At 35.3% G+C, this 14,166-nt stretch overlaps 1 protein-coding gene across 3 annotated transcripts in view; it reads right to left on the reverse strand.

Annotated features, from left to right (window-relative positions):
• Nucleotides 1–9,970: 9,970 nt before the first annotated feature.
• Nucleotides 9,971–14,166, reverse strand: part of LOC149575521 (ketose-bisphosphate aldolase class-II family protein) — a 392,222-nt gene continuing 388,026 nt past the window's right edge. For all 3 annotated transcript variants that reach the window (XM_089815285.1, XM_089815286.1, XM_089815284.1), the window contains exons 42-43: nt 10,877–10,957; nt 9,971–10,499 (exon numbers count right to left, since the gene is read on the reverse strand). In XM_089815285.1, coding sequence (XP_089671411.1) covers nt 10,317–10,499; nt 10,877–10,957 — 264 coding nt within the window. In that variant the 3' untranslated portion in view covers nt 9,971–10,316. The remainder of the gene's footprint in view (nt 10,500–10,876; nt 10,958–14,166) is intronic.

A 14,166-nucleotide genomic window follows, 5' to 3' on the forward strand; every position in this document is an offset into this window, starting at 1 on the left:
AATAGGTTATTAATGGCTTCTAGGAGTCAATTAATTAACAAATAATTATTTGCTAATTAATCACATGTGGATGAAGAGCTGTCCAAGCTACCTAAAACTAACAGTTACCATTGCAAAATTTGCTAAATTTTTGGCAGAATTGCTCATTGTTTTATCGATGTATAGAATCAGGGATAAAAACTTAGGCTTAATAAGTTTGAAAGAGAAATGTATAAGGTGAGATTTTAAGGTGATATAAATTTTGTTGTCCTGAGACAATATTTGATTTACTTGCAAGTCTTTATGATTTATAAATATTTAGCTATGACTTTACAACTCTAATTACTATATACTTGGGTTGTAAGAAGTTCTTTTGATGTGAATGAGGGATCTTTAGGTTATCTTGAAAATTAGGAATGTCTTGAAAGTGATGTACAACTACCTATTCTATTCCATTTGGGTGGATGATTGATTGATCAGAGGTTTTCTTAATATGCTTGCTATGCTTGGGTTGCTTCTTGAGCCCCCATCAAAATTCATTTTATACCATCCCGCTCTTGGGGGTTTCCATTCACGATTTTTTCTTTCCTCTTTGTTTTTTCCCCCTTTTCTATATTGGGGGTGGGGAGGGGGTTAAAGAGATAAAAATAACAATTACATGCAAATATAACCAATATCAGAAAATAATAAATCACACAGAAGAGAACACAAGATGTAGATTTAACATGGTTAACCCAATCCTTGGGTTACATCCACCAATGAGTTCACTATTCTTATTATCAAGTGGTTACAACCTAATTACACTATGTAATCCCTTACAACTCAATACCACCGCAAGAAGCTATAATCTCATCATACATTAATGAAATCCCTAACCCTAAGCCATTTAATACAAGCATTTTGCCACTTACAAAATTAGGGCTAGATTAAGTCATCCAATAGAGAAATAGCAATCGACACCTTTCATAATAATAAAGTTAGTTGAGCTTTGAGGGGCGCTAACCCCTATGAGGGCATTGGCGCTTTGCTCTAGGACCTCACAAGGGGTGCTGCCCCCAAACCCTCGTAGAAATAATTTGGGGAGAAATTGTGCAGAATAAAGTGGGAAAAATTAACCTTTGAGTCTGATTAGGCTCCACATTACAACAAGGATTATAAGCATAGTCTAGATTTTGTGTAATGCCATTCCATAAGGAGAAGATTCCTTCGAAGTGATTTGTGTTTCTCAATCTACTATTTAAAGTTTCCACTATACTTCTTTCAATCTTATTCCCAAGGAATTCAAGCGTCATCATTTTATCTTGGAACAACCTTCTATTTCTTTCTTTCCATATTTCCCATACAATTATTGAAGAAGCAATTAATCAAATGTCCCCATATACAAAAAAATATTCCATTCTAGTCGGCCATTGTTGTAAAAACTCGTTTAGATCATTTGGGAATGATACGAACCAATTTAATTTATTACAAATATTTTCCTAACATGTGATTGCTTAGGGGAAGTTAAGAAGAATGTGGTTTACCATTTTTTTAATCTTGTTTACATAACACATCTTGACAGTCCTTCTTAACTAGTTTTTTGGACTCATTATGCTACTAGTATACATTTCTACATAACTTCCCACAAAAAATTGTATGATTTTAGTATGTATGTACTATGCCAACATTATTGAAGCGAATATTTGACATTTTGTTGATTAAGGAAGTTGATGACATGATTGTATCCTTCTTTAACTTTATATTTTCCATCATTGGATGCACACCATATAATTTTATCTGTTCTTTCTATTAAAGCAAAGGTTCTATTTTTGAGGAGTTCAAAGTAATTTCTTTTTTGATCATTTGAAAAGTTTATGCCATCTGAAGTTCTCCATTGTCATCCTAAAGTTGGAGTTTTATCATCCACTTTAATGTATTATCTTAATTGATTTCCCCATGCTTGTTTTAATGTGTTTTGAATATGGGGATCAATCTAAGCGAAATGGAGAGGAGCATATCCTCCCCATGAATCTTCCTAAAAGAGTGAATCCCTCCCATCTCCAATATCCCAAGTTAGTTTATTGTCTATGATTTTTTGCATGATAGGATGAAATTCCAAATAATCCATTAGGACTATTTGTACATCTGAAAATGTTTATGGGGTCTATATCTAGAACATATTTATCTAGAAGGATAGCGACCCATTTTCAATGAGGTTCATTCAACATATTCCAACATAGTTTGGCTCTAGGGCTAAGTTTTGTGAAGTCAAGTTTTTGATGCCCAAAACCCCTAGGACTTTGGGTTTACAAATGGATTCTCATTTTATCTATGGTATTTTCTTATTTTCAAAGGTCCATTACCAGTAGAAATTCTTGATTTTAGATTCAATTTTCTTGCAGACACTTGTGGGCATGGGCATAATGGGTATATGGAAAATAGGTATTGAGGCTAGTATCAATTTTATCATAGTAGTTCTGCCCATATCAGAGATTCATCTTCATTTCCACCTATCCATTTTGTTATAAATCTTAGCTACCACTATATCCCATAGGTTGTTACTCTTTCTTCCTTTGTCATTTTGAATACCTAAAGTATTTACATGTGGAATTACCCGATCTAAATCCCATTAGGGTGCAAATTTATGTTTCTAATTCTTGATTAGTATTAAGGAAAAATATTTCTAATTTATTGGCATCATAGTAACAAGACTCATTGTGAGTCACCCAGGTTGGCGAGTTGGGCTACACTTGTCGGGTCAAAATGACCCATGAGCCTAACCCGCCAAGTCATCAAATATATTATATTTGTATAAGGTATCTCTATTAATATACCTTGACTTGCCGAATCACTACCTAGTCATGATTGAGTCCGAGTCGGGTCACAAGTCGAATTGCCCTTGCCGAGTTAGAACCAGGTCCAAGTGTCGTTACTTCAATTAGCATTAACCTTCTATCTAGATGTGGACATGTATTTCTTTGTAATGCTATGCCTCTCCTTTTTAGTACTAACACTTGGTAGAATGGTATCATTAGTAAATTGTTGATGAGAGATATTATCTGTATTCTTAGAGAGCTTGATGCCTTGAAATTTCTCTTCTTGATGGGACTTATGGATGAATCTACCAAGAGTTTTTGGCATTATCACACAAAGGAAAGGGGACATTAGATCACCTTGTCTGATTCCAATCAAAACTTGAAAGAAACCCTTTGGATTAGCATTTACTAGGATGAATAATTTGGCTGTAGAAATACAATTGAATAATAATTTGATCCCTTTTTTGGAGAAGCCAAAGGCTTTCATACATTTGCATAAGAACCTCTAATTTACTTTATCATATGCCTTTTGAATGTCCAATTTTTATCGACATGCATGGTTCCTTATTAGCTTGGACTATATGAATAATTTTATGAGCTATAATGATGCCTTCTAGAATGGATCTATTAGAAACCATCTTTGGTAATTGTACTCTAGATAATGATTTAGAAAGGATTTTATATATAGTGTTACAAAGAGTTATACGTTTGAAGTCTTCTAGCTTTGAATAATTTGATTTTTTAGGTAATAAAGTGATAAAGGTGTTATTAATTTTTGTTAGCAATGATCCTGAATCACATGTAGCTCCCAAAGCCTCATATGGATCTTTGCTTATTATGTGCCAGCATTTTTGATTTTCTTTTTGCCAGCGACACTCCTCTTGTGGCACTCAGCTTCATCACAGGGCTTTTGGTAGCCGCACAGATCAATCACTGTTGAACTTTTTTCCTATGAAGACGGATACCTAATCTTTTCCGTGATGTTTCCTGCTTTCTTCTTCTTTTGCTGTGCTTGTTCTTTCTTTTTTGGACACCGTTTAGTGCTCCGTTTGTCTACTTTTTCCTTGTTGTAAGCTTCCAGTCCCATAGACCCACGTTGTGGTCTTTTGTTGGACATTAATAAATTTATTTTATCTTATCTTATCTTTTGTGCTGAAACCATCTAGGTTTAGTGCTCTTCTATTTCTTTGAATGATAATTTGCTATTTAGTCAATTGTTTTCTCTATCTGATATAAGTTTTGGGATATTGGGTGACATTTCTTGATGACCATTAAGATTGGATACCTTAAGATCATTGTATATATTTTCAAAAGATTTAGCAAATTATGTTGTAATCTCCTCTGGGTCTTGCATCAAATTATTGTTTTGATTAAGTAAAAACATGTTTTGAAAGGACCCAAAACCTTGTACAAAGGGACAAGAAAGATATAACAATGAGGAAAATAAAACAACAGTGGAAAACCAAACTAGAGGGACACAACCAAATTCCCCACAAGAGGGAAAACAACCCAAGAAATCACAAACCATCAAGATTTACATTTCGGTCCTGACTTTTGAGAACGTAAAGACATATCAAATGAGGATTTGGTCGATTTTCCTTTTTGTTCCTTTAACTGATGTCCAACCATCCTCCACTTTCCTAATAGCCTTCTGCCAATCTCCACTAACCCCCAAAACCCTCGCTGTAGGAGAAGCACCAGCAATAGAGTTCTGGACAAAGTTAGTTGCAGAAAAAAGGGACATCAACATTATGACTCAAATATGCCAAAGGGACAACAATTGAATCAACAAAGTCAACAGCAAGAGAAGTGTCAGTAGTCAAAACCATCGAAGGGATAGCGTTCAAATCACCAGAGACAACAACATAATCCTCATCCAAATTAGTATGAGAAGAGCTATCCAACCCATCCACCTCTGTGGATACTTTCTGAACCGTACAATGATCATCCGAAACCCCCAACCACCAAGAAGGTGATTTCTTCGAACGAACCTTGTTAGAGGAGCATTGTGCAACAAGATGGCCGGTCATATGACATTTCCTACATCTAAAGGGGATACCCTCATAATCAATAAGCTGAATCCAAGAACCATTTGGAGAAGCCAACATTATATTTTTTGGAAGCCCCTTGGAGATATCTATCTCCACAAGGATGTGGGCATACGTTGTCCTATGGATATTAGAGGAAGCCAAATCAACCATCAAGAAATCCCCAAGGGCCTCCCCCACAACCTCCAAGACTGAATCCAACCAAAAGTGAAGGGGAAGGTTCAACAACCGAACCCAAGGAGGAATCTTATTAAAGGTTTCAATATTAAGATTAAAGTTGGATACCAAGGCTTGCATCAAATTATTGTTTATCCAATTCTATTGATGGTTCTCCTATGTTTCGTACTATAGAGAAAAAATTTCATATTTCTATCTCATGCCAACCAGGTTTCTGGAGATTTTTGTTTCCAAATTATCTCTTCCTTTGCAAGGATATCCTCATGCTTGTCAAGTGAATCTTTTTCTTTATAATATATCTCTTCATTCATTCCTTCTTTAATAACTTCATTATTTAGATCTTCAATTGCCTATTCTATGTTATGTTTTTCTTCAAAAACGTTATTAAAGTTTTTTCCATTCTATAATAGTAGTTTATTCTTTGAATTTTTTAGTTTTTCGCCAAAAAAAAATCTCGGAACCTTCAAAATTTTCTTCATTCCACAATTCTTCTATTAATTCCAAAAACTATCTATTTTGGAACCACATATTTTCAAATAGAAATGGACTGCTTGTAGATTCTATGATTTCTAATCAAACTAGAAGATGGTCGGATACATAAATTTTTAACATTTCAACTTCAAGAGTGTAATAGAATACCCCTAGATCCCCTTTGAATAAAAATATGTCTAATTTTTCTGCTATATGGATGAAACCTACTTTCCTATTGTTCCAAGTAAAGTTGCCATTAATGTTCTTGATATCAAGCAAATTATTGCTATTTACCCATTGATTAAAATCTTTGTGACTGTGATATGAAAGTGGATCCCCCAAAATTTTCATTTATATTAAGAATTGCATTAAAGTATCCTATTATGCAATTTTCTGAATTGTAGGAATTTAGATGATTGCTTAGTTATTTCCATAATATTAACTTCTGATTGTTTTGGATTGGGCCATAAATATTGGTCATTATAAAACTTAAGTTAGAATTAGTACTTCTAACTCTACTTGAAATCCAATAATTGTTTTGGTTAGCGGCTCATAATAATTTTTCCTAGGATACCATATTATTGCTAATCCCCTTGATCCTCTTATAGATTCCATTCATTCTTTCTGCCATTTACCTATATTTTTGTTTATTTTGTTTGCCTCTTCTATACTTAGTTTAGTTTTCTGTAATAATATTATATCTCTAATAAATAGTTTTAATATTTTTAAATTATTTTTTGTTTGTTAGGGGCGTTAATGCCCCTAACATTCTATGTCGTGATCCTCATCAACCCTTGGGAAGGTACTGCCCCTTCCCTACATGAAATAATTTTATTAATTTGGTTTGGTTTTCTTCACCTCCAACCTTGCATCTAAGCTCCATAAGAGACTTTCTGCCTCTCTCTTTTTGCCACTTCTTAATATTGATGAGAAAATTTAGATCTGCCCTCCACATATTCTCAAAATTGAAGGTGTATTATTTTACCTTTAATTGAAGGTGAATTGGATATTGGTTAGAGTTCAAAATAAACAAAATTTGACATTCATAGAATCTCACCTAGAGGAACCCAATGACCCTATAAAGGAATTTGACTAATCTTATAGTAACATTGCTAAGTTCGTGTAAATGATTTATCCAAGTGTAACTTTCATTCTTGGGGGATAGGTTGCATATAAGTTTTAACAACAAAATGCATGAAATTCAATTTGGTTCAACATTTAGTTATCCCCATTATTATCTTGATTATTTAGAATAAAGCCCCCCTCCACCATAATAAATAAATCAAGAAAATAATATAAAATGGAAGCTAATCTTAACCAATCCTGCATTTTTGAGCATACAAAATAGACCTATTAATGTTCATAACAAAGAAGTGCATATTAAAGAGTAGAAGTTACTTTTCTTACTAGATAGTTCAAAGAACTTCCCTAAGATTCCATTTGCTTTTGCAAAAAGATCCTCCGTAGTTTTAATTTTAACTTCAAAAGCTCCAGTTCTTTGGTGTTTAGTTTTCTTTCTTGAATGAGAAATATACTTGGATATGCTATATATATAGTGTTGCACCAAGAAATTTCCATTAAGACGTTGAGGCCACTACTATTTCAAAAAGTAAATTCAATTCTCACTAGGAAATGGATTTCTCTTCCTAGACCTCAAGATCATGTTTACTTTTTTCGACTTCCTAAATCTTTATTGTGTTTTCTTCACTTTTACTCCTCCCCACAAACAAATTTATTGATTCTAGAGGCAGTATAATTGATCCCACATGAGAGTTAATTTCATTGGTTATCACTTTTTAAAGTAAGAGATTCTCAACTCGCACTATATGCTCATTATTTATAATACTAAATCTTCCTTTCCCATTTCTGTTTCCACCCAAAGTTATTTATAATGCTAAATCCTTCTTCCCATCTCTATTTCATTTGATAACACCATTAATAACTATACTTGAAATAATCTTGTGAGGGATTACAACCTTCTTACTATCTTTTGAGGTCTCAAAAAGAGTCAAAAGTACTATCAACTTCAACTTGAGGAAGGGATCTCTGAGACAATTAGCCAAGGTGGGAAATGCTTTTTTGTTGGCCTTGGATAAACTTGAAACTTTTGGATCTTTAAGCTCAATTGTTTCAACCAAAGTTTACCTTTGGATTAGACTACATTATTTACTATGTAGTTTTTTGAGTAAAACTCATTGAATCGTGTTTCATGAGTAGTGATACACATGAACCCTTCTCTCACGAGTTTTTTGGAGTTGTCTTGTCTTCAGTGTGGACTTGTCTTCCCAATCACCCCCTTCATTTTTTGGAGAACTCTTATTTTGAGGCCATAGGTAACTCTATTGGTATCATGACCACAATGGGTCTTTCTACTTTTGCATACGTTTTGGTTTACATTGATATCTCTACACCTCTTCCTAAGGATGCAATCTTCATGGTGGGCGATAGGCCATGTACTCAATCGATGGATTATGAAGGCATCCCCTTTCGATGCCACATATGCTTCTATATTGGTCACTTGGTAACAAATTGCTCTTTCACATTAAAAGGGCATTGCTACTATGTGAAAGGGCACTAATGACAGCGATATAATTATTTTAACTTCTAATTCTTCTTCTGATTCCACTTCACAAGCTAATGATGATTCCCCTCTAGATGATGATCTTCTTGCAAATCTAGTCTACTTAGTCCATATGGATCCTACTCCGCTTCTTGTTGTTGGTGCAACCCCCTTTGGCCACGTGGACACTTCTTTATCTACTGCTCCTAATTGACACTAATCTTCAATTGATGATGTGTAGCCTTCTTAACACTGTCTCAACTGTTGACAACCCCAAGATGTGGGTTCAACCACTTGCTGTCCCTTGTGATGGAGATTCCAATGATAGTATTGACTTGACAATCATACAAAGGTGTACAAAAATCCATTTTTCAGTTTTCCATTCTCCTCCATGTTGTGGGCAAGTTGTCTACTTACTTTTGATGTGGGTTACTAGCAATCTTGGTTGTGTGCTATTAATGATTTAGCTTTGTAAGGGTCAACACTCCTATTTTGTTGCTTCTAATAATATTTAAAAAATACTCACTAGTTATTTCCTAATTTTTTCTTTGCCCAAACTAACAATTTCAATTGCAAAAGTCTTGATGTTTCACATGCACTTCATGAGCATAATCTTCTTAAATGTTTCACATGCACCCATGTCTTAAATGTTGAATCATGTAGAAGAGTTGTCTAGATATCCAAAGTAGTAGAGAAAAGGGCCCCAAAGTTGTAGTTGGCCAAAATGAACCTTTTTGGAGCACTAAAAATGTCATTGCAATGTTAATTTGTAAATAAATTTAGTTTTTTTGATTGAAAAAACCAATTATATGATCCCACATCAACACATTAATAAACATTACTTAGTGCACAACTATGGGTCTTACTTTTTTGGGGACCATTTTAGACACTTAAATAAAGCATTTTAACTTTGTCTCCCTGCAGAACTTGAGTAGAGATGCTTTCCCCTAATGGCAAGCTTTATTGGGTTTGAGAGACAACCTAAATTTGGAGATACAACAAAGCAAACACGTGAGATTATGAGGGTAACCTATTGGAGCTGAAAAGATGTAAAATGGTGGTATTTGTAGTAGATCTACAAGCCAAACTGCTAGCTTCCTAATCAAGTTTCATACCAAGAGGTCAGACATAGAAAGGAATATGGAGATAGTTTATGGCTATGAGCTTTTGGTCCTTTAGACTGATCAGTCTAATGGATGTCATTTTAATCATTCATTCATTCATTTACCTGCCATTGCACTTTACCCAAGAGAACTACCCATCCGAGCAACCAGAAAAACTCTCCAAGGATTTCTGAAGTGGAACACTACAAATTACAGCGGCACCCAGGGTCACCATAGAGGTAAATTTCATGCAGGAGACGAGTCACAGTTGAAAATCAAGTCCATATTAGTCTTTTCCGACGAATGTAAAGAGAGTTTTAAAAAATTCTTTAGGTTAACTTTTGGTTGATTGGGGAGGACACACAAATTTAGAAAAAAAAATTAAAATTTGACCATGGCAGTTTGTTAGGCAGTTTATTCAAAGCATTACCATGACCGTGACTGCCGGTAGTTAAAAAAGTGTGATGGAAGACAGAAACTTACAATGCACAGGTGAGGAGGACCTCTAAGTTTGATGGGCCAAATAAATTCAGACTAGAAAAACAGATTTTCAAATTAACGTGCAACTGTTATTAATATAAATTGAATGAACTAAAATACAAGATTACTGGATTGACTAGTTGATATTAAACTAGCAGTTACATGTTAAATTAGGACTTTTTAGTTGCGTATATAATCTGCAGAGAGAAAACTGGCTTGGTTGGACTGCTTATTTTAATCTTTTCAAGTTGTAAAGCATAAATATATTATAAATTTAAGAGGGGAATTTGGAATGAATTTGATCAAAGTCCAAGGATAAATTGACGTACTCTTGAAATAACCTTTTAAAGCAAAAAGTTTAGAAAAAATACCATTGAGATTATTATACAAAACCATCCAATTGTAAACATACATAGAGATGGCAGAGAAAAACTGTAGTGTCAACATGACATTTCCAATTTGAACTCTTATTGTAATATTTATTTTGAGAAGCTACTTTTGTTTTTGCTTTCGAAGTTGTAGTTGCTTTCCTGAGAGCTGTACTGCAATTGCAATCTGATAAACTCTCTAGAATGTGAATAATAAGTTTTGAGTTGACTTTATATGTTGAATCCCTTTTTGATGCAATGGCCATATCAATATCTTATTGGTGATTCATGATTAAAGAAACTAAGAATGAGTGGTAGCCAATTCTATTGAGTGATTAACATGCTTTCCCAGCTGAACCAAACATGTGCATCTTTTCTGCAACAACAGCCTGCATGCACTCCTTTGCAAACGACATCACATCTATCAAATCCTTCTTTGGGGTTCGGAGGGCATTCATATAAGCACTTCGAACTTCAGTATTTACATTGAACTTTCTCACTCCATTTTCTATGCAGGCCTGCCAATGAACACATTAATCTTAGTGACTACCATATTCATGACAAAAAATTCAGAAAATGTAATCAGCTCCCTTTGGGGAATAAAATTTAGACTATCAAAATATCATCAGCAAAAGGTGTTAAGGCTTTTTTGATAGGCAGATCCATAATCACATTTCTAATAATGAGTACGACATAACCGAATTGCCATTTTTTCTACTATTGCCATTCCATTAGAGTTCTCAAAATTGGTGAGATCTGCATTTATAAGCCATTACAATCAATTTGACATTTCTAGAGACAACATCTTCCAATTATCAGTTTAGCCATTCAAGTAGTGGTCCCACTTTTTAGTCTTCTTTATATTTTCTTCTAAAGTAAACTTCTGAAGGCCTACCTTCACAATTTCTTCAGGCAATCCTGAAGCTCCATGCAAGACCAGAACAACTCCCTTTTTTGATGCAGTAGCGTGTAATTCCTGGAATGGAAAAAGATGATGCACAAACATATTCTGCTATTAGAAGTAATACATTAATTATTTAAACAATTTTACGAAGCTCATACAAGAATTCCAGTTCAACACAGGTTTTCTTTGTGTAAAATAAAAAACAAAAATGGTTTGTCTAATGTGTTAAAATTTTCAAAACAAAAAACACAACAAAGAAGAGTTTTTATTCATTCTTCTTATAAGGAAAAATAATCACATTATAGGCATTTCTTCGCAGAATGTTAATGTCCTAAAGTGTGCTCCCAACATTTATGAACGAGACAACCAGATTCTTTACATATCAATAAGCACTTGGGAAAACCCTTGAATTTTTTTCTGTTTCAAAAGCTTGCGATGGACAGTGCCATCACAAATTATGCATAAGTAGTTTTTACTCATGGTTTGAGTAGACAACTCGTTAAGAAAACCAAGCTTCAAATCCTAGGATAAATATGTGAAGAATCAGTTGAGAAAAAGTATTTCCTTTCATATACAAGTTACCATAAAAATGGTCATCGTCAATGAGACTAACAGCAACATAGTTGTAACACACCAACAGAGAGAAAAATGTATCACTCAACAGCACACTCACAATTTCTTCCGAACCAATTAATTTTCCAGCCTGTTTCTAAGAATGGAAATGGAACAGCAAGAAAGTACAAGTCCTGCAAAAATAATGTAGTTTTCCTGAAAATGAACCAGAAGAAACATGCAAGCAGTTGATCACAAAATCAACTCACCACCCCATATACAAACTGGCATCGGTATACAAAATTAAAACTAAATAAAAAAAGGAAATTCCTAGTGATATTGACATTCACTCAGCACTTACAGCATAGGTTTATCACAAATCTTGTTCTAAATTATGTTAGTACTTTAATTGTCTCTTATGAGACAACCTAAAGCAAAAAACATCTGGGGTAATACCATTTTCAATATTACGAAGGGAAGCTCTTTGAGATTTTTTTTTTGATCGGCAATATTTCACTTTTGATTGGAGCTTGGGGGACCTCATCCCTGAAATCAACACTCTAAGACCGATGAGCATGGAAGCCCAACAGGGACATCAAGCCCGATGGGCACAACTATCACACTCCACCGTGGGTCTGGCACAAGGTCTACGGGCACTCCTAGCCCAACGATGATCTTAAGAGCTTTCCACCATTGTTTTCTATCTTCATCAGCTTGAACATTGGTTGGCATGAACACCGTCTAGCTAACACCAGCCCCTTATACCCTACCACCTTATCTCTCCATTTTGGTGACCACCTTATATCTCCCTTCAGCCACGACGACGCACACCTCCACAACGAACAGATCCACCATGGCACGGTTTCCTTTTTGCAAGCAGGGGGATTTAAACATGGGATGCCGTATCAACACGATTTGCAATGATAATGACTTTGCTGTTGCACTGGGGGGTCAACCCCAAGGTCTCTGAGATCTTAAACTAACCTAGCCATTAATTAATAGGCAAAATAATAAATATAATTTTATAAACACTAACATGATAATCTCTTAACAGGATTTACATTAAATGAAATAACCACCTATCTACTTGCCATTTTGCCTTGAGTATGAGCATAATCAAATTTATTGCTTAGTTAGTTGCTGATTCGGGCACATGAATCAGATCCGTGGATTCATGAATTTTTTTTCCTATCATGATTTGTGTAACTGTATATATATAATACTAAAAAAAGAGAAATATGCAATGAGAGCAAAACGAGAGTGAAATAGAGAGAAAATTTGAGGTTTGGATGTAGAATAAAAGGGTTGTTTTAGGGTTAGAAGGCAAAAAATATATTAGAAAAGTCATATTAAATAAGTTGGATCCACTTAAAACCTTGGCCTGCCTATTGATCGTCGAGGATTTGCGCAGATTCACATTGGATCCTTAAGATTCGTGCGGATTCGTGTTGGATCCTCGAGGATTTGCACCGAATTCAGGTAGGATCCTTGTTTTACACAATGGATTCGTGGGCCCACAAATCTGGATGAATCCATTGTGTAAAACAAGGATCGTACTTGGATCGGCACGAATCTGAATCTAGATCGGACCTGGACCCAAATCTAGCCTCCTAGGCACAAATTTGGTAACTAGGATTTATTGATTTATGAATAAAGGCAACTAATCTAAACACAAATGCGACAACTTATTTAATGAAATAGAGGCCAATAACTTGATGCAAACAAGATTTCAAAATGATAACAACTTTCAATATGGGATGACACATAATTCTTGTTTATTGCATAGATCAACTGATTAATGCACACCGGTAATGAGCAAGAACAACACCAATACTACTCCTTTATTCACATATGCCAAGAGATTACATAACTGATGATAAGATAAGATGATTTATAAGGATCCCAGACGGGGTATGAATACTTCTAGCCGAACCTTCTCGAAGGGGTCCGTCGGCTACAATAACAATACTAATCTACCCGTTGGCTACAATATCTTTACTGACGACAACACCCTGTCGGCGACACAATATTTACAGACGACATCATCCCCCCAAAAGAAAAGTTGTCTTCGGACGACAATTACAAAATATCCGAGACAAATTAACAAACACAATATAGTAACTGACTAACTGTAACAAGATAGATCACTTCCACATTCGTCTCGTGCTTGCACCAAACTAGTCTCCAAACCACGATGCATCTATAGCCTCTGCTAACACAATACTGTCTCCTTAATCAAGCTGACCTTGATGGCCACTCGTGCTGCTTTCTTTGCTTCCAACTTCTGGGTACCCCGAGCCAAGTGTCATTGTACTGTCTTCAACTGGATGATCAACTCCTCCCAAGCTCTCTATACATCCACCAAGACAACCTCACGTCCAACACCTACTCCAAGTGCCTCTGGTACACAGACACTTCATGCCTGCAGCAGCTCCAGGTCTTATCAATTGGTCACACTTCCCATGATTGATAACCACAGCGACTGGGGATCTAGGGGGCAACGCCCCCAGTGGGGTCCAGGGGCAGCACCCCCACGGGGTCTTAGGGCCTTATTAGCACTCTGAAACCCACACAAAACTGCATGGAACACACTATTTTTGCGATTTCTTATGATCCCACACTCTTTTTAACAACCGCTGATGTTTTCCCTTTCCTTTGGCATCATCTGTTATTACATTCCGAACTGTTTGAATCTGTCTTTTTTTTTTTTAAGCTCCCTCCTCTGCTCA

This window comes from Cupressus sempervirens, chromosome 2 (genome assembly GCF_028749045.1).
Source record: "Cupressus sempervirens isolate cs-2001-9-10 chromosome 2, ASM2874904v1, whole genome shotgun sequence".
Classification (NCBI taxonomy): Eukaryota; Viridiplantae; Streptophyta; class Pinopsida; order Cupressales; family Cupressaceae; genus Cupressus; species Cupressus sempervirens.